We start from the raw sequence: 24,560 nt of genomic DNA, 5'->3' as shown, positions 1-24,560 counted from the left end.
GAAAGTGAACGCGGTCGTCGCGGGGGGTCCAAAGGCGTGGCGCCGCGTGGACACGTGACAGCTCTTTAATTGACTTTCACTTCAGAGAGCAAGTAGCAACAACTCCTTGGAACCCTAACCCTAATGAGAATTTGCTTTCGACTTCTTTTACCCCTAAATCAGCATCAGTTTCCATGTTTTCACAGATATCAAAGGTCAAGTATTACAGCAATTAATGTCTATGTATCGATAATCCAACTAAACTACGTCTTCAAGGCTGTTGGTAACCTGGAATCATGCACTACTCAGCAACTTCTCAACAGCCCACTTGACTGAGAAGTTCCTCAAATCAGAGTAGTGTTGGCCGACGCCGACGAACAAAACCGGGACATTGGTGGCATGTACGATACTAACCAAAGTCCCGACCATGTCTCCGACGGTGTCGCATTTCGAGATGATGAACCCGTCCAAGGAACGACCAGATCCAAAAGCCGCATTGAAGTTCCGGGCCTGAGCAACGGAGTCTGTGCCGACAAGTGCCTATAGACCGAGTCAGCATCTGTGTTAAGATCAATAGCATCTAGAAAAGGAAACGTACCTCGCCAACCATCAAAATCTTGTCTGGTTGCGCAAATTTGGCAAACTTCTCCAGGGAGCTCATCAATCTTTGGTCGTTGTGTCTACGCCCCGCGGTATCGATGAGAACCACGTTGAATCCCTCTTGTGCCGCATACGCGACGGCATCCTTGGCCACAGTAGCGGCATCCTTGCCATAGCCCTTCTGGTACAGCTCAACTTGGCCACCTTCACGGGTAGTCAATTCTTTCAGGTTGCGCACGTGGACAGCGAGCTGTTCGACGGCACCGGAACGGAACGTGTCACCGGCAGCAATGAGAACCTTGTACTTGTTCTGCAACAAAAAGAAGCAGATTTTGGAGAGATTTGTCGACTTGCCTACGCCGTTGACACCGACGATAGACATGACGTATGGCCGGGCCTTGCGGAGCGATGTCGCAGAAGGCGAGGTAATCGCGTCGATTTCTCTCAAGAGATCGAGTGATGATGTTGGTGTAAGCATTTTCGTCAGGGAAGCCTCCATAGCTTTCTGTATCCTTGCGTTGATACCTGTACCGAGGTTAGCATGGTCTGACATGACTGGGTTGAAGGATGGCACAACGCACTTTCAAAGCTGCCAGTTTTCACCCCCACCAGTTCTTTCTCAACACCCTCGCAAAGACGTATCGCCGCCTCGCGCGCAACGTTCTTTTTGAGCAAATGCTCCTCCATTCCCTTCATCGCCTTATCCAGGTCTTGCTTTGTCAAAACCTTTCCGCCCACCACGTTCCTGAACAACCCTCCGATAGCACTGAGACCAGTGCCTACGAGACCACTAGGCGCGTCGGTCTTGGTAGCAGCATTCTTCTTCGCATCGGCATCAGCCAGAATCGAGTTGACTTCATCGCCCAAGTCTCTCAGGACAAACTTTCCCTTGGTCTGGGAACCCCATGTCGACGCGTCCACCTCTTCTACGGCCCATGGTCTCGCACCGGGCTCAGCTTCATTATCACTGGTGAGGGTGGGAACCGAGTAGTCAAGCTGAACACCATCGTCTTCATCAGCAAGCCCATCGGCATCCCATTTCCTCCCGCGCTTCACTGGCTTGGCCTTGGCCTTCCTGGCCGAGCCTTCGTCACCAGACGATACTGGAGCTGAGGTGGTATTCTGCATTTTTCTCGCTCTTCTGGACAATTTCGCCCCCGGTCCAGCCTTGGCGACCAGCAGATGGCTTGCGCTGGGGGTACCTGGGCGCGAAACATTTGGACTCGAGCCTGGTGATACCCCGCGGAAGGCTTGTTGGCCGCGGTTGTTTGGTGGGGAGGGAGGTTCATCGCCCGTATCTTCGGATAACACTTCACTTTTCAGTGCGCGCGTGTCCGATTTGCCACCGGCCTGTTCAAGCTCTCGAAGTTGTTGGTCGAAATACTGGTCAAAGGTGAGGCACTCGACGATGGTGGTATTCGGCTTGGTTAACTCGTCACGGTAGAGGCCAACGAAGATAGCCCTGATGTTGTCGACCAGTTTATCGATCCAGGAGATGTGGAGCAGAGAACGGTACACGGCCTAGCAAACAAAAGGGTCAGCTGAATTCAGGGGTAGAAAAGGTTGCCCCTCAAGGTACTACCGACCACGAAAATGATGCCCAATTCCTTTTCGAAGGTCCAGCGCAAAGTGTGTTGGTCATGTTTGTACGAAGGGTTCTCAGCGGCAGAAGCGCCGTTCTTTGCGCCGGCAACTGAACTCTTCTCCTCGATAAAGATGTCATTGATGAAGTTGTTGACCACGGATGGGCTGACAGCGGCGTAAGTCCTTGACCAGAGGACCACTCCGGACGTGGTCAGAATTTCGAAAGTGTCCAGCATGGCAAGATGTCGTCCTTGGTGGTGCTGCTGGTTAAAAATGTAAGCTGCACGTTGGAATAGGATGCTATGTTCTGGGAGCGCTGTCGCAATGAGAAAGCTCCCGTCCCGTTGACGGCGGACTGTAACGCTGTCAGTTGCCATCATGGTCCCAGGTCCCCGCTATTATCGATAACGGGGGGGCCTATCATTGGCGCAATGGGCCTCTGTGTCGCTGACCGGGGATTAGCCGGCGCCCGCTGGCGCGACAAGCTTGTGGCTCAGGGGAGATGACAGCATCGAGAAATTGTTTAAAACACATGTCCAAAAACAGACCGACTCGCGGCCTCCGAAGCCAACCGACGACGACTATCCACGCAGTGACACCACATCGAGCACATCCCATTTCAGGCGCTGAATCCATCATATTCTCGACTCGAAGACATCGACAATTAACCGCTCTATATCTAAACTCCCTTCGTTACAACCGCCAGAATGCAGCGACCGACGTATGGGCAATCGCCTCCGCTACACCACCCAGTCCCGCAACACGTCTCGACCGTCCCCCAACTTCGATCACCTCCTCCACTAACATCGCAGCCCCAAGGCCACGGGTACGATGGGAGTCCTTATCCGCAGCAACAGCAGCAAGCGCCGCCGGGCGGTAACATGTTTGCGCAATATGGCAACTTCATGAATGACCCAACTGCGCAAATAGCTACGCAGTTTGGCCAGACAGCATTCCGGCAGGGCCAGGACTATCTAGAGAAAAATGTTGGATGACCTTTGCTTAATTGGGAGTAAACATTAGACTAACAGTGATCTGGACAGGTCAATCGCTTGGTCAACGTCTCGGCACTGAAGCACTATTTCAACGTGACGAACTCGTACGTTATCAACAAGCTCTTTTTGGTCCTCTTTCCATGGCGACACAAGCCATGGACGCGTCGCCAGGCATCCGAGGTTGGTGCTGGCGGCGGCCAGGAAGCATGGTTCTACCTCCCCCCCCGAGACGACATCAACAGTCCCGACATGTACATCCCGGTCATGTCAATCGTCACATACGTCTTTCTACGAACTCTTTTTGCCGGCTTCCGAGGCGAGTTCGAACCCCAGCTGTTCGGCAGCGTCGCTACGATCGCGATCGTGATGATGATTCTGGAAATTTTGGCCCTTAGAATAGGGTGCTATCTCCTGAATATCTCCAACCAGTCGCAGCTGCTGGATCTTATGGCCTACAGCGGCTACAAGTTCGTGGGAGTTATTGTGACGATTGCGGTGTCGGAGATCTTCAATGGGGGCAAGGGTACCGGCGGCTGGGTGGGCTGGACTTTGTTTGTCTACACATGCTTGGCTAACTCGTTGTTCCTGGTACGTTCCGATTGCCCAGCTCTTCTTTTGATCCAAACGACGCCAGCTAACCATGTGTATTAGATGCGCTCTCTTAAGTACGTCCTTCTGCCAGAAAACAACAACACCAACCATGGCCCCATGCAGACCATGCACCCCCTCGACTCGCGGGCGAAGAGAAGCCAGCGAACCCAGTTTTTGTTTGCGTATTCGTATCCTGTGCAGGCTCTCCTCATGTGGATTCTCTGCAGGCCATAAGACCTGTGCAACTTATCATCTGGATGGCGGCGCAGCTTTATAGACGCATCAATGGGGCATTCTGGTGATCCGGTTCGTTTGGACGGAACGAAGCGTATTGTATAACATTCAACTATATATTTAGGAACGTAATGAGAAGTAATGTGTTATGGCCTCAGCCGAGAGATGCAACGTCTGCCCAGTCAGGGAGGTTTATCTAGACAGCCATTACCCGGAACTCGTAATCACACGGAGCTGGTAACCATATAAACATTAATTTGGTCTTTGCTTGCCCGCGGATAGGTTCTAGTTTGATTCCGTCAGGGGCAGAGAAACCGGCAAGGTGCGTTGTTTGCACACATCTGCTGTGTGCGAGATTCCGGGCGCGGGACTGGGCTCTTCTGTCCGCGGGACTGGGCTCTTTTGCCCGCGGTCCTTTCAGGCCACGCCTCAAGGGCATGGGTGGTAGGGGAGTTGACACCGATCGCGCTGCACAACCACATGGCTGGGAAGTGGGGCGATTGGTGCCTCTTGGGCTCTCTCAACGTCAGGACTTAAACAAGACAAACGGGCGGCTGGTCTTCATAAGAATCTCGTTTCCTCTTTTTTTCTTTTCGGTCTCATTGTTGTGTTGTCTGTGTCACGATTGATTTCACTGGAATTCAAAAGTCGTTGTTACTTTCCCAGCCCGCCGGTAGAGCTGGCATTACCACTGGCCACCATGGCACTCTCACCTATGCAATTCGCGCTCATACAAGCCGCCGTGATCGGCTCCCTATCCAACATCATAGCCCAGGTCATTGCCGCTCAGAGAGATAACGTACCTCATTCCCCTCCCCTATTACCGCTCATTCATATCACTAACACCCCCACCACAGAAACTAATCACAATCAACCTCCTCTCCCTCTTCCAATACGTCCTCTTCGGCCTGGTCAACACCCCCCCCAACATCCTCTGGCAGGAATACCTCGAGTCCACCTTCCCTTCTTACCACCCCTCCCCCACCCCGGAAGCCATCGCCTCCGCGTCAAAGGGTTCAGAAGCAGAACTCGACGCCGAGGAGAAGGAAGGGAAACTTGTCGAGCCAAAGCTGAACAGGCGGAACACCGCCATTAAGACCCTGTTGGATCAGACGGTCGGCGCGGCGGTGAACACGTTTTTGTACTCGATGTTTATGAACGGGATTCAAATGGGCATGGCACATCACGAACTAGAGGCACAGACGAGCCTGGGGTTTCTGTTTGGGGAAAAGGGCGTGGTAAGGGCTCAAGATGTGAACTGGGGAGTTGTGTGGGAGAGGACAAGGGGGGAGTTTTGGGGGATTGTCAAGGCGGGGTGGAAGTTTTGGCCGGTGATCAGTTTGGTGAACTTTACGTTTTTGAAGAGCGTGGAGATGAGGAATTTGGTTGGGGGCTTGGCGGGGGTTGGGTGGGGGGTTTATGTTAATTTGTTTGCTGGGAATTGATCAAGCGTAGGGGGTGGTGGGATGGGGAGGGGGTTTGGGAGGATGGGATTGGTAGCGTAGGTTGGGGATCGGTGTTCTTGTGAGGTTAGCAATGAATGGGTACGAGGCTTATGAATAGACTTGCGTGACTAGCTTTTGCGGCAGCTTTGGTAGACGACATGTCAAGAGTGCGGCCAAAGAGCACATCTGTCAGTTTACGAGTTATCTTTGCTGAGTGCCTACCATGCCCGAGCACCAGCTGTGCTTCTTCTAGACTGACACCCACCTTCATACTCACATGTGATTGAAGTCAGAGTACTCTTGCCTAAAAGGCTAACCTTGTTTAGTTTATGGATGAGTCTCTCACAAGACACTTCAGGTGCTCATCCATCGAACTTCCATGACAGACCAACATGTCACAGCTATGCTGATCTCACCAGTCGACGGAAAGCAAGTCATTTGCCTCAAAAATGCAAAGGTGAGAAACATCAAGATATAATAATCATCATTCAGGTCTTCAAACCAACACCTATCTCACCGTCCAATTACAAACTACTCTCTATATGCAGCCAACACGCAAGCCAACGCTTTCTCCCGAGACCAACAACGATGATAGAAAAGTCTATGTAAACACCCCGATATCCCTCCCCCTCACCTTTTTTTCCTTCCATTTCTACCTCTCATCCTCCTCAGCACCTCACCCGATTCACCCCCCATAACCCCCCCACCCTTCCCCAATCCCTTTCCCCTTCCATATATTCAAACACAAACTAATCCAGCTAGCAAAACCAACTCTTAGTTCAAAATTCCTCTTGCAGTTTTTCTCCTCATGCAGCTATTGCTCTCTTTCCACTTTCTGATCCTTCACATCGCCTTGCAGACTATCAGGAGTAGTAATTGAACAACAATAGAAAAAAGACAGCATGTATTATTTTAATTTCGCGCGCGCGCCGTGCCATACATAAAGCTCTGTGTGTGCGTGCCATAACTCGCTCTCCCCATATCAAAACCCTCTCAGCAACAATAAGCAGCAAGCAGCAAACGTTATGCCAAAACAAAAAAAAAACATTCAAGCCACAACTACAGCAGCACCAGCAGCAACAACAACAGCAAATGAGGTCAAGATGACAAGAAAAGAAAAAAGGTTTCCCCATTGTAGAAAAGGTGGGCGTGTAATGTATAGCCGAACCCATACCATCGAAAGGAGAAAGGAGATTAGAGAGAATGGGGAAACAGAAAAAAGCCAAAAAAGATAATAAAAATAATCAACCCGAATAATCCTTGGCCCTGTCCTCCTTCCTTCCACCCCAACACTTCTAAAGCCAAAAATCAAGGTGTTACATGCCCCTCCCCGTTGTGTCAAAAGAGAGACGGTTTGGTGTGGTGTGGTATGCGTAGTTGTGTACATGGTCGTGTGTAGGTGCGTAGATGAACATTGCCCAATGTGAATTCATGCCATGCATGCTTCGTGTTTCCTTGAACAAGAAAAAAACAAACCAGTTTTTTCTCCTTCCTTTTTCATCTATCCATCCATCAATTCATCTCGCCTCGCCAGGGCTACCGGGGTGGCTCTCGTCAAGTCGTTTCCTCCAGTCGGCCAAACTCTCGCTCAGCCCAGTGCTGGTTGGCTTTCCACCCGGAGAGATGGGGTTGGTCTCATATTCATACTGCGTTGTGCTCAGTCGGTATTGCTTGTTAGTCGCTTCCCACTGGTTGCGCAAGTTGTCGAGTTCGTGGGCGAGGCTGTCAAGCGCTTTGCTGTTTCGCTCGCCGACACCGCCGACGCTGTTAACCTCACGTTCACCGGGCACGCCACCGTACAGGCTCTCAGACCCGCCCGATTCTTGCCTGTTATGACCCAGGCCAGCACTGCTGCTTCCTCCGTTGGTACCGCCGGGTCCAGAGGCGGCGTTGGATCCAATAGTCTCGGAGTTGAGGCTGGGGGCCTGTCTGCTTCGTCGGCGGTAGTTGTCGACGCTCAGCTCCACCTGATCAAGAAGTGTGCTAACCTTGTTTTCGGCATCCTGGGCTCGGCGTTCGAGGAGGATATTCTCCTGCTGCAGCTGCTCCAGGTCCTTCTTATGGGCCTCAAGGCGTCGGTTTGCGTCCTCGCTGGTCTTGACGGCGACATCTCGCTCCTCCTGAACTTCTGCCAGGTCTTGACGGATGGACAGAACTTGCTTCTCGAGCTGGCTCGCCGTGTTCTTGAGCTCAGCTTGTAATCTTCCAATCTCGGCCGACAAGGTCTCCTTCTCAGATTCCCAGTCTGTGGGGCCGCTCTTGGAAGCACCACCTCCAGCCTCAAGCTTGTCCTCCAATTCCACTACCTGTTCCTTCAGACGGCCATTCTCAGTCTTGTAGCGTGTCAGCTGATCCTTGAGTTGCTTGAGCATCTTCTCGGTCCCCTTGACGTATTGTACGGCAGACTGGTAGTCGTTTTCAAGCTGTACGAGCTTCTCGGTTGCCTGTGCTTTTGTCTCTTCAAGGGCATTTTGGGCAGTTGCAAGTTGCTGCTCCAACTCACGAACACGGGCCCGCTCAGGTGAAGCTTCCCGAGGACTGCCGCGCGGACTATTACGCGCACGGGTCGCGGAGGAAGGTGAGATGCCTCGCTCGACAAGGATGTCTTTGAGTGTGTTGTGTTGGACGACGACCGCATTTGTCTCAAGCTGCTGCTTCGACAATTGCTGCTTCAACTCCGAGTTTGCGGCTTGAAGACTCTGGGTCTCCCTCAAAGCTCCCTGGAGCTGTCGGCGGATGGAAACACCCTCTCTGCTTGCCTGTTCTTGGTATGCCTCCAGCCCTGCAATTCGTTCCTCGGCTCCCCGAAGCTTGTCTGCCGCACTGTCCGCCTCCTGTTGATACTTCCTTACCAGCGCGTTGGCAGCGTTAAGTTGACCCTGCAGAGCAAGGATGCGGTCATGATCAGCCTTGTCAGATTTTGAAACATCTTTGGCAGACATCTTGTCGAGGCCTGACAACAAAGCCTGGCGCTGCAGCTTTGCCTCACTGGCATGTTTCTCGGCCAGCTCTTCGGCATCTCGTAAGCGTTGTGTTGCTGAAACAAGTTCAGCTGTACGAGTCTCATGCTCGGCTTTCAGTTTGCTGAGCTTCGATTCGATCTTCTCCTTGAGCGCGCGTTCCTCCTCCAGCTTCCGTTCAAGCAAAGCCTTGATCTCCTCAGAAGCTGCGAGCGCGCCACGGAAAGTCTCAAAGGTGTCGACCTGGTCTTTATTGCTTCCAACAAGGTGATTATACTTCTGCTCATATTCTTCCTTCTCAACACGTAGCATTTGTGTAGCCGCCACCGCTTCCGCTGCCGCAACAGACTGTTCCCGGGCCTCACGCTGAGCCATGTGCAACTCAGCCTTGAGCCGTTCGACTTCGGATGCGTTTTGCTGCTTATAACTCTCGAGATCTGCCATTCGCTTTTGCGCCGCATTTGCCGTGTCGTCTGCCAGTTTGCGCGCCTTCTTCTCGGCGTCAAAGTCGGTCTTGATGCGCTCCAGCTGATCTTGAAGCTCTTTTTGTACACTGAGAGCATGTGCGAGCTTCTTGCTCATCTCATTGGCACGATCTCCTACTTCCTTGTCATCGAGCTGTGGTGTGCTTCTGGCGCTTCCACCCCTCGCAGCTAGTTTCGCTTTGGCATAAATGGCTTCCTGAATGGCTGCGTCTCGCTGCTTCTCTGCTTCAGCAATTTGTCGGGCAGCCAGAACTGCCTGCTTGTCGACCGAGGCTTGTACGTTGGCAAGCTCTTGCCGCATAGCAAGAAGAGCTTCGATCAAGGGTTTATCTTCATCATCAAATGTTTCCGCGGCACGGCTGTCCAAGATTGGGCTCAGTGACGCATTGGGTGAATAGCCAGCCTTGCGCGCTAACTCCAGTTCGGAGGCGTACCATGCGTTGCGGTTCCTTGCGGCATCCAGCTCTTTTAGAAGTGTAACCGTTTGAGAGTTCCGGGCGGAAGACCTTCGAGATATAGGATTGCTGGGTTGTCGGGTAGGCGGTGGTGGGGACGCTGGGCGAGCCGGAGCTGGTTTGAGAGCTGGCTCCATTGTACTATCTACGGAGCCTTGCCCGCGTCCTTGTCTCGTTGTTTTGGATCTCGCGGCATCGGCAGGCTGTCCCTCAGCTTGTCTTGAAGAAGAGCGGGGAGGGTTAGGATTCTGACTTGTCGGAGTGCGCCGGCCAGTTGCGCCAAGTCCTTCGCCTTCTTTCAACGCCGTAACCTGCTGCGGCGGTGCCGATGTGATTGGGGAGCCCTGGGGCTGGTCGCCTCGCTCCGTTGAGGCATTCCTGGCAGGCCGGGGTGCTCCACCTGGAGGGCCAGGTTTTGGCGGTTGAATTTGGGGAGGTGGTCCAGATGGAGGGGCACCAGATGGACCCCCTGGGCCCATAGGACCCGCGGATCGAGCTTTTTGAGGACCGCTTGGTGGTCCTCCCGTCGGGCTCGCTTCAGCAGGGCCATTAGGTGACCGATATCCATTGGGACCAGGACCTCCTGGTGGGCGTCGACTATCGGGCGGGCCGTTCGAACCATCGCGTGGAGACACATTCCTCAGGGTGATTTGTGGAGTGGCATCGCTAGGTCGTCGTTGTTGATTTCTAGGTGAAGTCTGGCTAGGGCCTGCGTCGTTGGGATAGCGAATCTTTGTGGTATCCAAGCAGTAAACAAGCGCGAGATCGTTGACTGCTGTTTGAGCCGAGCTTGGTTCTCCTCCGACCACAATGATGGACTTTCCAACTGCTGTCATGCTATGTCCGGACCGCGGCGAGGGGGATGGGCCCATGTTCTGGAAAGTGTACCAGCGGCGAGAAGTGATCCGGAATGCGGCAAGATCACCCAGATCCGCACCCTCCTCCGTCCTGCCGCCGAAGATGTACATGACATCCTCGACGATAGCAGCAGCGTGGCCTTCTCTGGGAGACGGAATGTACCCTATACAGTCTAGTTGCGACCAAGTGTTGACAGCGGGATCATATGCCCAGACGTCGTTGAACCATTGGTATCCATTGGTACCACCAAACCTAACCAATCTTAGCATGAAGAATATTACGTCTCCCCGCATCAAAACTTACAAGTAAAGTTTGTCGTTGAATGTCACCACGGAATGGTTCGTTCTGGCTGGCGGGATTTTGCCCTGTGGTCCACCACTCTCAGTTGATGATATGAGCATCTCCCAGCGGTTATTGGGCATCTGCAGCTGATTCAGGTCAAAAGCGGCAAGGTCATTCATGAAATAACCCTCCACTTGACCACCGAAGATGTAAATCTTTGACCCCAGAATATTCAGCGAGTGTCCATAACGTCCGCTGGGTCGTGGTCCGGCCGGCAAAGCTCTCGACCACTGTCTCGTTGCTGTGAAACTGTCAGCATGATAGAGCCAACCTGGTGGAGCTGCAAGCCTTACATGTGTTGAGAAGATACAAGGTCTCATCGAGAACATCTGTTTCTTCGATCTTGGTGTCTCCACCAAAGACGATGAAAGCGTTCCCTACGAGCAAACTGGCATGTCCGACTCTAGGCCCTGGGCCCTCAGCTGTGGTAGCTAGTGGGTAGCAAGACATGTTTCCCCCGGCCTCAATGAGCCACAGATCGCCCTTCACTGTCGAGCTGTTGATCAAACCGCCCATTACGTATATGTCACCCTCTTTCGAGGAGACGGCATTGACAGCGGCGCCATATCTTGGGAACGGGCTGGGATGCGAGGACGTGTAGGTTAGTCGGCGCTGAGACCATGGGTATAGCGAGGCATTGGGATTCGGCGCCATTTGTGTAGGAGGAGGACCGTTGCGCAGCTGCGATGGCCAACGTTAGACAAGATGCTGATGCACATTGCGACGTCGCTTAAGATGGAAGCTTACCGGTAAGTCGCTCGATGGCGGTTGCTGCAGCTGAGGAGGTGTCGGTTGTTGCTGGTCCAGACTCTGGCCTCGCTGGCGAGCATAAGATTGATCGGGACTACCAATGCTGCCGTCGACATCGAGGGAGGTTAAGCTGCCAGTGGGTGTTGATCGTGACCCCTTCTCATCTCTGACGCGCGCCGCCGCGCCACCCATGCCCGACGCCGAGCCCTGTGATCCATCCCGACTGGCAAGCGACCGGTCGTGACTCTTCTTGGACTTGAAGAGGAAGGCCATAATGGCACCGTAGAACTGCTGGCCGGACTACAGTGTCGCCAGGAGCAGGCGTAGGCACACGTCGTCAATTGACCGGGCAAATTGATCAGGGACCGCTACGGACGGGAGCCTGCAGGTGGGAGAGGGCGAACGGAGCTGGTGGACGCGGACGACTGCGGAGTTAGCTGGGTGGGCAACGTGGGCTCCAACGAGGAGAGGTGTGGGAGTCGGGAATGTCGTCGGCGGTCGTGTCTCGAGAAGGCTGGGAAAGCATCGGTTCGCTCGCCGTGGTGGAGCGGGCGCAGCGGGTTCGGTTTTTGGACGGGACAGATTCAGGTTCAACCTCCTGTCTTTTTTTTATTTTTGAGGGGGTCCCTGGTCAGCCCAGCAAAGTGCCCCCAGCACCTAGCAGGACGAAAGAGCAGCGCCTCGGAGGTGCACGCTTGAACAAGCGAATGCGATGATAACTACAACGGAGCAAAAAGAAAGACAAGCAGAAAAAGAGATGCTGTGCCCGATATGCGAAGGATGCTTTCCGTGACCGTGGATTCGGTTTGTCTGTGGATGACAGAGGTGGAGGAGATAAAGTTTAATGCGACCGGGTCAAGCCTGGCGAGAAGAGAACTGCAGGTCCGGTGTCCAGGAGTTCTATGCCCGTGGGAATTCATCAGCGCCTGGCGCAGGGCATCGCCTACGCTAGCGGCTGGGGACGCTCGGCGGAGACCTGGAGCACAAAGACGGTCTCTGAGTGGATGGAACGATACAGGCACTCCCGCCTCGCTCCCAGACCAGCCAATCCGGGCTTGTTGCTCAATCCCCGTCGCCCCCTTGGGACCCCTGAGCCAGTCCTCAGGGGCTCACGCTCAACCTCTGTTCAAGCTGCTCGTGGACTTTTCCAGAAAGACGACGTTGTTGGGATGCAATTCTGTGGCCCGGGTGCACCCTTCGATCAGCACCAACCGGCACAGCAAAGCAGACGAGAGGCACTGTCAGCCGATTCTATTAATATTTGCCGGCGAAACTGATGTTGATCTTTTGTTCGTCCGCCTCTTTCGTCTGGGATCCAGTCTCATGTAAACTGAAGAAAATGGCACAAATACACATCCCGAATATCAACCATGAGCTGGTAAGGATAGGCTAAAGGTGAAGATCGCGGGGTGTCGGAGTCTCTTCCTTTTGCCCTTGAAGCTCTACCGTGTAACCAACAGAATTACCCAAGGCAAGATGACACCAGCGTCGACCTTTTGCTGTGGAGGTTGGGTCAGCACATGCAGAAGTGCCCCTCTTGCTGCAAATCATTATACATAGCCACTAGTGTAGTCTCAAACTCTTCCTACAGGCAGGTACTCCGTAGCACGCATGTTACCCTATATCTCATATTATGGGAGCACTTCGAGGGCCTCCTATACACCAGCCGGGTATTTCCGACAAAAAGAAAGAGGGAGCCCTTATGGAAGACACGACATGCATCATCTCCTTGAAAAATGTCTCGCACGCATGAAACTGCGATCATCAACAAAATCTCGCAAGATTTCATATTCAGTCTTGCTGCTCGCTCCGTGTTCATGCGTCCTAGCGTTGCATTCGTCCTATTTCGGACCCCAGCTTCCAGGTTATGGATGATGTTTCATGTTTCTCCAAGCTTTCCGTTCTTTGGTGCACATCAGGGGCACAGAACCACCACATGAGCACCATGAGTAAGCAATCATCTCGGGAGAAAATTGTTAGGTCGGTTGATATTTTGTAGAAGAGTTTGCAAGTTGTGTAAATCTTCTTGAGAAGGAGACGACCCATAACCGTTCAAGTGTAAATGTATGCTGCGTAAGAGAATGCTCAGAGGGAATGACAACACAACAGAAAAGGTAACTGCTGCACAAACAAGTCCCATAAACAACAAGACATCAAAGGATAGGAAGGCCTCCCCTAGGTAGGAGAGAAATATAGATGGACACTTACCATAGGTAGGCAAAGGGAAGGAACAAAGAGGCGAGTCATCGAATGTAAGACAATCATTAGGTAAACAGAGCCTCGAGGCAGTGAGTGATAAGAGCAACTGTGTAAAGCTCTCACAGTATCCACGAGGAGAAGACAGTACACGAAAGCCAATCAGATCATTTAGAAAGCAGCAATTTGCTTGCTCTTTCCATCAGTGCTCTCAAGAAGCGTCACGTGCAAGCAGAAGCTGTTGTAGTAATCGCAGCTGCAGCCATTGGACGAGGCTGACGAGAAGTTGAACACCTGCTGCGGAGGGACCGTGCACCAGCCAACATTAGTGAACTCCGGCTCCACTTTGGGCGGTGAGGTTCTGGCTGCAAGCCCACCTACGGAGCCAAGAAGCTGCCCGCGGCTATCGACTGCGGATGTTGTCCACCTCTGCATTGTCACTGAGCTGTTGACCTCAAACCAAGACATAACAACGGCCTGGCTGTTGAGGCTGAAGAAGACAAGACCGAGTAGCCAGACAGTGTATTGTGCTTGTGAGTTTGCGAGAGCTCGAATCCAAACGGTCCAGCGCATGTGAGCTGAGAGCTGATCATTGCAAACCTGTCGCAGTCGCACACAGAGGCGTGGGCATAAGCGCAGGTTCATGATCCGCGTTGACGTCGCCATTACAGCCCCATCACCGGCCCCGATCTCCATCCAACTCACCACCACCACATAACAGTCACCCCAGCACTGTGGTTCGCCCACCCACTTCTTTCAACTTCGACCTTTTCAACCTTTACCGACAGCTACCTTCGAGAACGATGGTGGCCCACCGCCGGTAAAGATATCGACCATGACGGCCCTTTCTCTTTCGACTCCTCCCCAGCCTGCCGAGGGTCATCGGCAACACGCAGCCCAGATCTCGAGGGTTAACAACACCGCCGGCTTTAATGGCCCCGCACCCGTCAGACAGCAAGGACAAGCTGCTGCTGCCGGTTCAAGCACAGCCCTGAGTTCGCTCTCCCGACAGAACGCTCAACTCATGGCACAGGCGCAACCGCGCGCGCAAGCTGCCGGATATTCTTCTTTGCGGAACGAAGGCGATGGTTTCGGTCATTCCGAGTCCCCTGGAAGTTCCGCTTTAAGGTCTGCCCACCCAACGACAAATGGTCGGCATAGATCCATTTCACCAACCTCTGCTGCTCGACGGCCCTCGAGTGCTCCGGGAGACAAGCATGTCAACGGTCAACATACCGATGACGAAGACGAGCTTGAGACGAATGGTGTTGTCTCCAGACCAGTAAAACCCCCATTACTGCGGTCCAAGAGCGAGCATGGAATCCGGATGGAGGACGCCGAGACTGTTGTGGAAGAGGACATTCACGAGTGGGGTGCGAGGCATGGTTTCGAGGACCACTATCAATCAAAGGCCATAATATCCCAACTCGCCAATGTAAGTTTTATTTCTTTTCTTTCAAGCCATTGGCTTCCTGTCCGTTCCATCCTATGTCGTTAGTCTTGCGACGGTGGGCCAGTAGTGCGCTCTTCGGGGACAGTAGCTCATGTCATTGACTTTGGCCTCTATGTGCTATATCATATGCTACCCCCTATTGTCTGTTTTTATTTTTGTCTCAGCTCCAACATCAAACAACCTATATGGACAACGTAGAGGCATTGACTAACACTGGCTTCAGAGCTGGTACATGTATTTTACTGATAAACGACATGAGACAACCGGCAAGCCCAAAACACCCGCTTTCGAGATCCAGGATTGGCGAATGCGTGATCGTCTCAAGACGGTGTCCGCAGCCATTGCAGTATGTCTCAATATAGGGGTTGAGCCTCCTGATCAGTTGCGAACCGTGCCTGGTGCAAAGCTTGAAGCTTGGCAAGATCCAACTGTTCCCCCAACAAACAAGGCCCTGGAGAACATTGGCAAAGCCCTCCAAACCCAGTATGAATCGATCGCTTTCCGGACCCGGTACAAGCAATACCTGGACCCTTCGATTGAAGAGACGAAGAAGTTTTGTGTTTCTCTCCGGCGGAATGCCAAGGACGAGCGGATTCTATTTCATTACAATGGACACGGAGTTCCCAAGCCGACGACTTCTGGTGAAATCTGGGTTTTCAACAAAAATTACACTCAGTACATTCCTGTGTCACTGTACGATCTCCAGCAATGGCTACAGGCCCCCACGGTTTTCGTCTGGGATTGTTCAGAGGCGGGCAACATTCTGACCAACTACCACAAGTTCGTGGACAAACATGAAGAGGAGGAGAAGGAGCTGAGGCAGAAGGATCCAAATTGCGAAAGGCAGAACTACCGGCCATATATCCACCTAGCTGCCTGCGGCACAAAGGAAAATCTCCCAACGAACCCTCAGCTACCGGCTGATCTTTTCACCTGCTGTCTCACCACGCCAGTTGAGATGGCTCTTTGGTTTTTTGTGCTGCAAAATCCATTAAAGACCAATCTGACTCCAGAGCGAGCTCGCAAGTTATCGGGCCGACTTCAAGAGCGTAGGACTCCGCTTGGGGAACTTCACTGGATCTTCACAGCTATCACTGATACCATTGCGTGGACGACCCTTCCTCGTCAGCTCTTCCGCATGTTCTTCAGACAAGATTTAGTTGGTAAGTCAATATCGCGCTTTCCGGAGTAGTACTATTCTGACCCAGTTATCCCCAGTCGCGGCACTCTTCCGAGCGTTTCTCCTGGCGCAGCGCATTATGCCTGTGTATGGCTGTCATCCGCAGTCATATCCCGAACTGCCGGATACCCGTCAACATCCTCTCTGGGATAGTTGGGATCTCGCCGTTGACATGGCTCTGGCCCAGCTCCCAATGCTGGAGAGGAAGGAGCTCGACGGTACTCCCTACGAGTATATAAACTCGACTTTCTTCACGGAGCAGCTCACCGCTTTCGAGATTTACCTCTGTCGAGGCGATGCACAATCCCAAAAGCCACCCGAACAACTCCCGGTGGTCCTACAAGTTTTACTAAGCCAGCAACACCGACTTAGAGCCTTGATCCTACTTACTAGGTTTTTGGACCTTGGACCATGGGCCGTTCAGCTTGCGCTCAGTATCGGCATCTTTCCTTATGTCCTGAAACTGCTCCAGTCTGTCGCACAGGATCTCAAACCGGTGCTCGTCTTCATCTGGGCGCGCATTCTAGCCGTTGACATCTCATGCCAGCAAGACTTGATTAAAGATAATGGGTACAACTACTTTGCCGACATTCTGAAGCCCCAAGAGACGATTCTGGTCAACGGCACCATTGTCCAGACGTCTCACAAGGCCATGTGCGCCTTCATCTTGGCTATGCTTTGCAAAGGTTTCAAGCCGGGTCAGGTTGTGTGCAATTCGACCGACATCATGAAATACTGCTTGCACCATGTCACTCATTCCGAAGACCCGCTATTGCGGCAGTGGTCGTGTCTCTGCATCAGCCAGTTATGGAGAGATCTTCCAGAAGCCAAATGGCGAGGAATCCGTGAGAACGCTCACCTCAAGCTAGCATTCTTAATCAAGGACCCATTCCCCGAGGTTCGCGCTGCCATGGCCCATGCCATGACCACCTTCCTTGGCATTCCCGATCTCACAGATGAAGTCGCAAGGATTGAGGAAGGCATCGCTTGGACTATGCTCGAACTGGCCACAGACGGCAGTCCGATTGTCCGCAAGGAATTGCTTGTTTTCTTCTCCAAGTTCGTGCTGCGGTACGAAAACAAGTTCTTGGTTGCTGCTTATGAGCAACTGTTGGAGGAGAAGGAATACATGCTCCACCCACCAGCGGAGGACGGCTTGGATCACAAGATGGGCTTGCATTACGCCAGAAAGGAAAATCGGGAGGCGGATGGCACCATCAGACCCATTGCTTTTGGTGTCGCTCACGACTCGATTTTTGCAGCCTGCTGGAAGCACATCGACATCCTGAGTGTCGACCCGCACCCTGAAGTTCAAAGGGATGCTACCATTATTCTGGACTACGTCCATCATGCCCTGCTACACTCCCCCGTGGGGCCGCAGGCGCAGAGTCTCATGGATGAAATCCTCAGACGCGCTAGAAAAGTGTCGAGGGGTGATATGAGCCAGAGAAGCAGCGTGCTTGGCACACACACTGCTATGGCGCAACCTATGCCGTCCCCTGGGCTTCTCAAGAGAACGGCGAGCTATCTGTTTGGGCCGTTACTCAAAGAGAACACGCCGGCGGGACTCACAAACCCCCCCCTAACTCCAGGACTGCCAAAAGCCACAAATCCAGGACTGTCCAGAACCCTTTCTCATAGAAGCCGCAAAGGACCTAACCTCGAGAATGCCCCGCCCGAGCAAAACGACCAAGTGACTTCGCCAGCCAATTATCATATTGCGAACGAACCGCTTTGCGCAGGGTATCGGGAGCGCAGTTTGACTGAGGTGCCCAAGCTTCCCCTGGAGAGCACATTCTTGGACTGGTCGACGGAATATTTCCGGGAACCGCAGATGAAGCTCGCTGAAGCCGAGGAGCCCGGCAGTCACGAGTACAATGAACGACTCTGGCGTCGATCTCGCAATGAGGCTGTTCTTAGAGAGACACAGCCCCAGAAAGCACAGGCGGGCACCCACAAGTGGAACAACCAGATCGGTATCATCAACAATGGCGCACAGCCGGCCAAGATGTCGTTTCATCAATTCGAGGACCATGTTGCCGTTGCAGATGATGGAAATACGGTAACAGTCTGGGATTGGAAGAATGGCACCCGCAAGAGTCACTTCTCCAATGGCAACCCTGAGGGGTCGAAGATCTCGGACATGAAGTTCATCAATGAAGATGATCAGGCTCTTCTTATGAGTGGGTCTTCGGATGGTGTCATTCGCATCTACCGGAACTACGACAGTGATGAAGGTGTTGAGCTTGCCTCTTCATGGCGTGCCTTGACGCACATGGTGCCGTCCAATGTCAACTCAGGCATGGTCTTTGACTGGCAGCAGGTCAATGGCCAGGTCCTCGTGGCAGGAGACGAGCGTGTTATCCGGATATGGAACGCAGGCCACGAGATGTGCTCGCATGAGATCCCAGCCCGTTCCGGATCTTGTGTTACATCTTTGACTTCTGATCAGATGACAGGCAACATCTTCATTGCTGGGTTTGGAGATGGCGCTATTCGTGTCTTTGACACGAGAAACAGACCGCAGGAGAGCATGGTGCGCAAGTGGAAGGATGACAGCAGGCAGTGGGTGCGATCAGTGCATATGCAGCGTGGCGGACAGCGCGAGTTGCTGTCGGCGAGCAGGAATGGCAAAGTCCGGTTATGGGATATTCGCATGGAGAATCCTCTGAAGGTGTTCCAGGCTACGAAGGATGTGCTCAGGACGGCAAGCACTCATGAGCATTTGCCTGTGTTTGCTGTGTAGGTTTTCTTTTTCTGCATATCACAACCATCTGAAGAATTTTTACTAATTCTTTTTCACAGTGGCACATCCGCCCACTTGGTCAAGGTCTTCGACTTTGACGGCCACGAGTTGTCGCGTCTGGAACCATCGACTAGCTTCACCGCCGGGCTCAAGTTAACACCCATCGCGACAACCGCTTTCCACCCTCACCGCATGATACTTGGGTACGCCGCCCGCGGCGATAACCACATTCACATATCCGCCTGCGGCAATGAGGTCGCGGCGCCGTTCGTGGCAGCATTTGCGGCCGAGGCTGCTGCTAAACGCCTTGCTACTATTCAACAGGCTGTTTAAATAACACCGCCGTTGCGTCCATCTTTCAATCCGTGTTGCGTTGCTTGCTTGTTTCCACTGTTTGTCAAATCTGGAGTTGTAGGGTGGGGGAGGATAGGGGTGGGTAGTGAAGGCGCAAATGATACCTATGGCGTTCCAGGCAGGCAGGGAGAGAGAGGGGAAGTTCATTCATACCATCATTATATGAGATTATCCCCCGACTTGAAGCGCGTCTAAGGAGTGAGCGAAGGGGGGTTTGCTGTTCTTCTCTTGGGTTTTAGGGATGGGCCAAAGGGTTAATATAATACTTTTATTCTTTGCTGGAAGTAATATTGGAGGAGAGGGGGGTCTTTGCTGCGCATACCATTTGTGGAATTGTGTGTCTATGGTCTGCGCTTTGACAGCCAGGCTGGCAGCGTCGAAATTGAACAGAGCGTTGCGTCAAGTTAGGGGTTTGCTTCAGTCTTGTTGAGGTGTACACGGTGTATACGCCATTGAACGAGTTTCAAACATGATTACCCCTGGTGAGCTTTCACATGTGACTATTTTGATGTAAAGACTTGATGTCATTGAGGGCCGGCGTATGGAGTAACTTTCGACATGACGATATTCGCCACCATGTTGGAGTAGTCGTTCACCAGCCACCGGCTCTTTCACACTCCACTCCCACTGGCGCCAATGTTTGAGTTATGGCTATCATACAGCTTGAATTATTACTTTGGTATACATTGGCGATCGCCGGTTGCTTTTGCACTTCCGGCCGCCTTTCTCTACCATGTTGTTCCACCGGCAACCGCGCTTCGCCGAAACAAGCCGGATGGCAAAAAAACAGATACAACCTCATGAGCTGCTCCGGCCTAGACAGGCAGATGAACACGTGGACAACAAGCTCTAAGCTTTCACGGTTTCTACCAGGCAAAGCTTGATCAGCAATGTATTGCCACCACGAGAACACGAACATGCCAGTCACACCGTTCCCCTTTTCGGCTTGCCGAAATGCGATACGTGTGTTGCTTGCCCTCACCGAATGACTCACCCGGCAACATTATGCCGCCGTAGTACCACATCTGGTCCATGTGGCGTTCCTTTGCTCAGTCCCAATCATCGTCATCATCGTCCTGTTTCCTCCTATCAGAACTGCTCTTGATCCCCTTGTTGACAATCCTCTCCTCCTCGGCATCTTCCGCCTCCCTCCTCCGCTTTAACACCCGCATGTCATTCTCCTTCACTGCCCCCACTTCAACCAATAGGTTATCCAACTCGAGCATGCTCATCCTTGGCCCACCCACCGTCATAAGCGTGACAATCTGCTTGACAATATCCCCGTTTTTGTAAACCAAGATGGTAGGGCAGTTCTTCTCGGGGTACCCCTCGATCGCTCGGTTAGCGGGCATCTCGCAGAACTTGATGTCACCGTATTCCTCTGCTGCCTGACGCCACAGTTGGCCCAGAACGCGGGACTCGACGTTGGTGGAGAGGGAGGAGGCGAGGTGGACGAAGACGGGGCCGTTGTTGGAGGCTTCGGTTACGTCGCGTTGGTAGTCTGGCTTGGATAGGGGGTAGACAGAGCCGTGGATGGACTTTTTGGAGAGGGCCGATAGCTCCTGGAGGCGTTTCTGGCGGTAGGATTCAAGGAAATCTTCGTCTTCTTCGTCTTCGAGAGAATCGAGGTCCGAGAGGTCTTTGCCTTCGAGGCGGTTTTCGTGGGCGAGGCGGCGGGCTTCGAGGATGGCTTCTTGGATCATGGGGGTGGGGGAGGGTGGCTTTTCGGGGATGATTTTGTGTTTGCGGAGGATTTCATTCCTTATAGGGGTTAGTTGATTGTAGGGTGAGGATGAAGAGGTATTACTGACCATTCTGTGTCGGCGTTGGGGTCGTCGATGGGAACGGCGATGCGCTGGTCCATTGGAGCTGCCATCTTGAGGGATGTGTTTGAGGTTGCTCTCGTGCTGTGCTTCTAGTGAATGGTTTTCTGTTGAATTGTAGATAGATTACGGTCAATGTTGCTTCTAAATTCAGCCCTGTATCCCGTTGTCGTCACCCAATGTCGCCAGTACAGTATTGTTGCTGCCTTGATGCTTCACAAGGAGCATTCATTCATCGCCCCTATTGTCAAGGTAAGCTCCAGCGAGTACGTACCCAAAGTGACGACCCGCCCCGCCTTTGTAGCCTGGACCCCACCATGGACCTCTTGCTCTCTGCCGAGTTGGAGGCAGGCCCCACTCGCACTGTACGGCGCATTTCATTGGCTCACGGATCGAGCCCTAACTCCAAGGCCAATTTTGCGATTTGCCGCTCACGCACCCAAATTTTGCCTTTGGTCTCTCGAGTAGCTGGGCCTTCGAAAATCCCCTCCGCAACCGCCAACAACGAGCGTAGATTCTGCCGCCAAACCACCCCAGATCTCATCACCACCCAAGGCTCGTTGTCCGATTCATCAAGAGTAATACTCTCAAAAATCAGTCAAGATGGTAAGACCTAGCCATTTTCCCGATTGAGCTCGGTTCTGCCCGTCCACCATGGTCCCGCATCCGAACGACGAAGGTTTTGCACCGCCGATAACGCCAAGGAGGAGGAGAAATTTGGATATGGAATCGACATCTGGAAATCTTTTGGAGGAGGGCGACACCACATCATGGCATCGCGATTGCCCATGGGACCATGGACGGGCAGAACACTGGATAACGGATTCTTATCGATGATGTGGTGCTGACGGATGGATTCTCAAGGTTCTCGCCGTTGATCTCATCAACCCCAGCCCGGCTGCTGAGGCCCGCAAGCACAAGCTCAAGGTATGTGGTCCATCCCAAAACTATGATTAGGATCTCTGTCAACGCTGCCGACAAGAGGTTCTGCTCGGTCGCGTCGCTGCTGATACTAACACTGCGTTCAGACCCTTGTGCCCGCCCCCCGCTCCTTTTTCATGGACGTCAAGTGCCCCGGATGCTTCACCATCACCACCGTCTTCTCCCACGCCCAGACCGTCGTCATCTGCCAGGGCTGCACGACCGTCCTCTGCCAGCCTACCGGTGGTAAGGCCAGACTCACCGAGGGCTGTTCTTTCCGCAGAAAGTAGATGGCTTCGTTAGCTGTTTTCTTTTTCTCGGCATAATGGCATGGTAAATGGGATCATCTCGGTATCTGCGGCTACTTCCAGTCGGGGCGTCTAGACATTACTCTTGATCGTCAATCAAAATCATTTGCGGACATCCACCAACTACCACGCGCAGCACCATGGAAGGCGTTAGGGGGTCTGGAAAACTTTTGTCTTGGTCGCCTTCTTCGACTTTCATCCTGCGGTGTGCTGCGTTTTCCTGACGTCGTGTTGTCTTTGCTGTAACGGGCAGGTTTATACTGCGTGGGAGGGATCAATCAGCGCAAAGCCAGTTTTTACACGTGCTTGGGACCAATATCTACCTTTGCGGGTGGGATGTGGTTGGCAGTCGCCGCTGAATGCGAGATCGAGGATCGCCAAAAGTCTTGGTTCAGTAGACAAGGTAGAGGAGGAATCTTTGTGCTTTGTTATGAATTCAGGAGAGGCTCCATCATGCATTTTCGAGTCCCCTCAGTGATTTAGGTGCTGTGTCTGCATTTGACTCTGGCTAGCCTGTTTTCATGTTTGCGGTTGATAGTCGACGTCCGGCTTTGCTATTATGAAGAGAAGCAAAGGTTATGTTTTATGATCATGAACCTCGTACGCCTGGTAGTGAAGTGGTGACCAACTCTAGCAATAACGTTACTGGGTAGGCGTATGTGGTGTTCCTAATGGCCGCCTGAAATGTGTATTTGGATATGTTTCATCGGTGACACAGGCCAATTTGAGGCCATCGCTTCAACAAGCTCTTGCAACTCTTGCTGTAACTGTAGGCCAACGGAGATGTTTCAAGAGCTATCTCTACATGGGAGAGCAAGGCTGATTGCTTAGCGGCTGCATGTCCCGCATGACTGCCTGTGGCTGCCAACGGTCCAACAAAGATATATGGTCCTGTCCAGCAACGAATTGTGGTGGTTTTTACTCGTAGAGCCGGGCCTCTGACAAAGAAAAAGGCGGGACGGTTTGATCGAATCTAAATAAAAGCCCGGCTGTGCCTGTCAAATTTTCTACCTGCCAATCTTTTCGTTTACATCCAGCTGCTCGATCAAGTTGAAGGCATACGGAAGGGGTGGCCTTGATAAGCAGCCTTCATGCACAATCCAAACCGCCAAGCAAACTGAAGCAGCCAATCTTGGTGCCCCAAATTCAATTTACGCGTCGAAACACGGGCGCGCGACTGCCCACTCTCTGCAGCAGTCCACCCACTACCCCGGACCCCACGCCAATCCTGCTTGGGTAAATTTGCAGGACCCTGGGGCCGCCACCGAGCATATGAGCAAGCAGCCCAGCCTCCCCCTCTCTCCATTTTCGTCATCATCACCACGACAACCGATCAATCCTCCTTGCGCACTCCAAGCTCTCCTCGCTCCCACTTTAACCTCGAAAGAGCATTGACAATTGCAACCAACCACCCACCAAACCACACCATCTCTCTTCGAAAAACAATCAAAGCGCATAACTTTCCTTCCCCCCGGGGCCCTAAGCTACACAAAATGTCCGCCCCTCGAACCAAGCGCCCCTTTGCCGGCGCCGCCAGCGACCCTGACCAACGTCAAATAACCTCCTTCTTCTCCCCCTCTTCCTCCAATTCCCCCACCGCCACCCAATCGACCAAAACGCCCCTCAACGGTCCCATCCTCCCTGCCCCAGTGCAAACCAACCTCCTCAACGTCGGGATGCGTGTTCGCAAGTCAGTCCAGGAAGGCTACAAGACCGGTGCGCAGTACTCTGCCTTCAAGCTCTGGGAAGACAACGCCGCTCCCATCACCCCAACCCCTACAGTTCCTGTCAGCACTGCTGGTGGTGGTGGAATGAGGGAGCTCCTCCCTTTTAGCGGCATCCACAAAGTCGGTGGGCTCGGGATCCAGCCATCTAACGGTGCTGGAGCGGACGATTGTGAGATGGCGGGATCGCAGGAGTCGGTTTACAGCAATGGGAGTGCTACCTCTGCGGTGGAGGCGACGGAGAGGGTGAACCTCAATGCGAAGAAGAGGTTCTTTGTTGGGGAGGAAGACGAGGAGCAGGAGGAGGGGATGGTGCTCTCGTGGGAGGATGTGGATGTCAGCCCTAGGAGTTTTGGGCCGGCGGGGTTTGAAAATAGGAGGTGGGCTGTGCCGAGGGGAAAGAAGGGTAGGGAGGGTACTGTTGCTGCTGCCGCTGGGCAGGAGAATACTGTTCGGGTGCTGGTGGACGGCAATGATTTTGAGGAGGCGAGCTTCTTGGAGGGGATGGGTGATGAGTAGACTAGGGAGGTTGCGTTTGCTTGTGTGACGAGGGGGGAGTAATTGTTAGTGGGAAGAT

General features: G+C 53.0%; 8 protein-coding genes across 8 annotated transcripts; 5 read left to right on the top strand and 3 right to left on the bottom strand.

Moving 5' to 3' along the window:
* Positions 1 to 273: 273 nt before the first annotated feature.
* Positions 274 to 2,600, bottom strand: QC764_114860 (uncharacterized protein; the record flags this gene model as incomplete). Its single annotated transcript, XM_062942739.1, has 4 exons — positions 2,166 to 2,600; positions 1,161 to 2,100; positions 578 to 1,104; positions 274 to 519 (listed from the first exon to the last, which is right to left on the bottom strand). The coding sequence occupies exons 1-4, from the start codon at positions 2,541 to 2,543 to the stop codon at positions 274 to 276; spliced, it is 2,091 nt and encodes a 696-aa protein (XP_062805738.1). The 5' UTR covers positions 2,544 to 2,600.
* Positions 2,601 to 2,679: 79 nt separating this feature from the next.
* On the top strand, positions 2,680 to 3,983 carry hrf1 (Protein transport protein yif1; the record flags this gene model as incomplete). The annotated part of the gene is made up of 3 exons (XM_062942738.1): positions 2,680 to 3,149; positions 3,207 to 3,746; positions 3,810 to 3,983. Exons 1-3 carry the CDS (start codon positions 2,871 to 2,873, stop codon positions 3,981 to 3,983), a joined length of 993 nt encoding a protein of 330 aa, XP_062805737.1. The 5' UTR covers positions 2,680 to 2,870.
* A 700-nt stretch (positions 3,984 to 4,683) lies between these two features.
* On the top strand, positions 4,684 to 5,428 carry QC764_114840 (uncharacterized protein; the record flags this gene model as incomplete). Its single annotated transcript, XM_062942737.1, has 2 exons — positions 4,684 to 4,782; positions 4,841 to 5,428. 2 exons carry the CDS (start codon positions 4,684 to 4,686, stop codon positions 5,426 to 5,428), a joined length of 687 nt encoding a protein of 228 aa, XP_062805736.1.
* A 713-nt stretch (positions 5,429 to 6,141) lies between these two features.
* Positions 6,142 to 13,623, bottom strand: KEL2 (Negative regulator of mitotic exit). The gene is made up of 5 exons (XM_062942736.1): positions 13,487 to 13,623; positions 11,276 to 13,239; positions 10,822 to 11,209; positions 10,490 to 10,769; positions 6,142 to 10,438 (listed from the first exon to the last, which is right to left on the bottom strand). Exons 2-5 carry the CDS (start codon positions 11,549 to 11,551, stop codon positions 6,946 to 6,948), a joined length of 4,437 nt encoding a protein of 1,478 aa, XP_062805735.1. The 5' UTR covers positions 11,552 to 13,239; positions 13,487 to 13,623; the 3' UTR covers positions 6,142 to 6,945.
* A 228-nt stretch (positions 13,624 to 13,851) lies between these two features.
* KOG1 (Target of rapamycin complex 1 subunit kog1) lies at positions 13,852 to 19,705 on the top strand. Its single transcript, XM_062942735.1, has 4 exons — positions 13,852 to 14,909; positions 15,151 to 16,051; positions 16,146 to 18,849; positions 18,913 to 19,705. The coding sequence occupies exons 1-4, from the start codon at positions 14,310 to 14,312 to the stop codon at positions 19,184 to 19,186; spliced, it is 4,479 nt and encodes a 1,492-aa protein (XP_062805734.1). The 5' UTR covers positions 13,852 to 14,309; the 3' UTR covers positions 19,187 to 19,705.
* A 118-nt stretch (positions 19,706 to 19,823) lies between these two features.
* PLP2 (Proteolipid protein 2) lies at positions 19,824 to 21,282 on the bottom strand. The gene is made up of 2 exons (XM_062942734.1): positions 21,019 to 21,282; positions 19,824 to 20,968 (listed from the first exon to the last, which is right to left on the bottom strand). Exons 1-2 carry the CDS (start codon positions 21,081 to 21,083, stop codon positions 20,257 to 20,259), a joined length of 777 nt encoding a protein of 258 aa, XP_062805733.1. The 5' UTR covers positions 21,084 to 21,282; the 3' UTR covers positions 19,824 to 20,256.
* QC764_114790 (uncharacterized protein) lies at positions 20,286 to 22,831 on the top strand. Its single transcript, XM_062942733.1, has 3 exons — positions 20,286 to 21,636; positions 21,895 to 21,957; positions 22,059 to 22,831. The coding sequence occupies exons 1-2, from the start codon at positions 21,210 to 21,212 to the stop codon at positions 21,906 to 21,908; spliced, it is 441 nt and encodes a 146-aa protein (XP_062805732.1). The 5' UTR covers positions 20,286 to 21,209; the 3' UTR covers positions 21,909 to 21,957; positions 22,059 to 22,831.
* A 921-nt stretch (positions 22,832 to 23,752) lies between these two features.
* QC764_114780 (uncharacterized protein) lies at positions 23,753 to 24,502 on the top strand (the record flags this gene model as incomplete). The annotated part of the gene is made up of 1 exon (XM_062942732.1): positions 23,753 to 24,502. The coding sequence occupies one exon, from the start codon at positions 23,753 to 23,755 to the stop codon at positions 24,500 to 24,502; it is 750 nt and encodes a 249-aa protein (XP_062805731.1).
* Between the last annotated feature and the right edge of the window lie 58 nt (positions 24,503 to 24,560).

This window comes from Podospora pseudoanserina, chromosome 1, assembly GCF_035222485.1.
Source record: "Podospora pseudoanserina strain CBS 124.78 chromosome 1, whole genome shotgun sequence".
NCBI lineage: Eukaryota > Fungi > Ascomycota > Sordariomycetes > Sordariales > Podosporaceae > Podospora > Podospora pseudoanserina.
The sequence above is the reverse complement of the archived record's forward strand: the minus strand, read 5'-3'. Positions and strand labels throughout refer to the sequence as shown.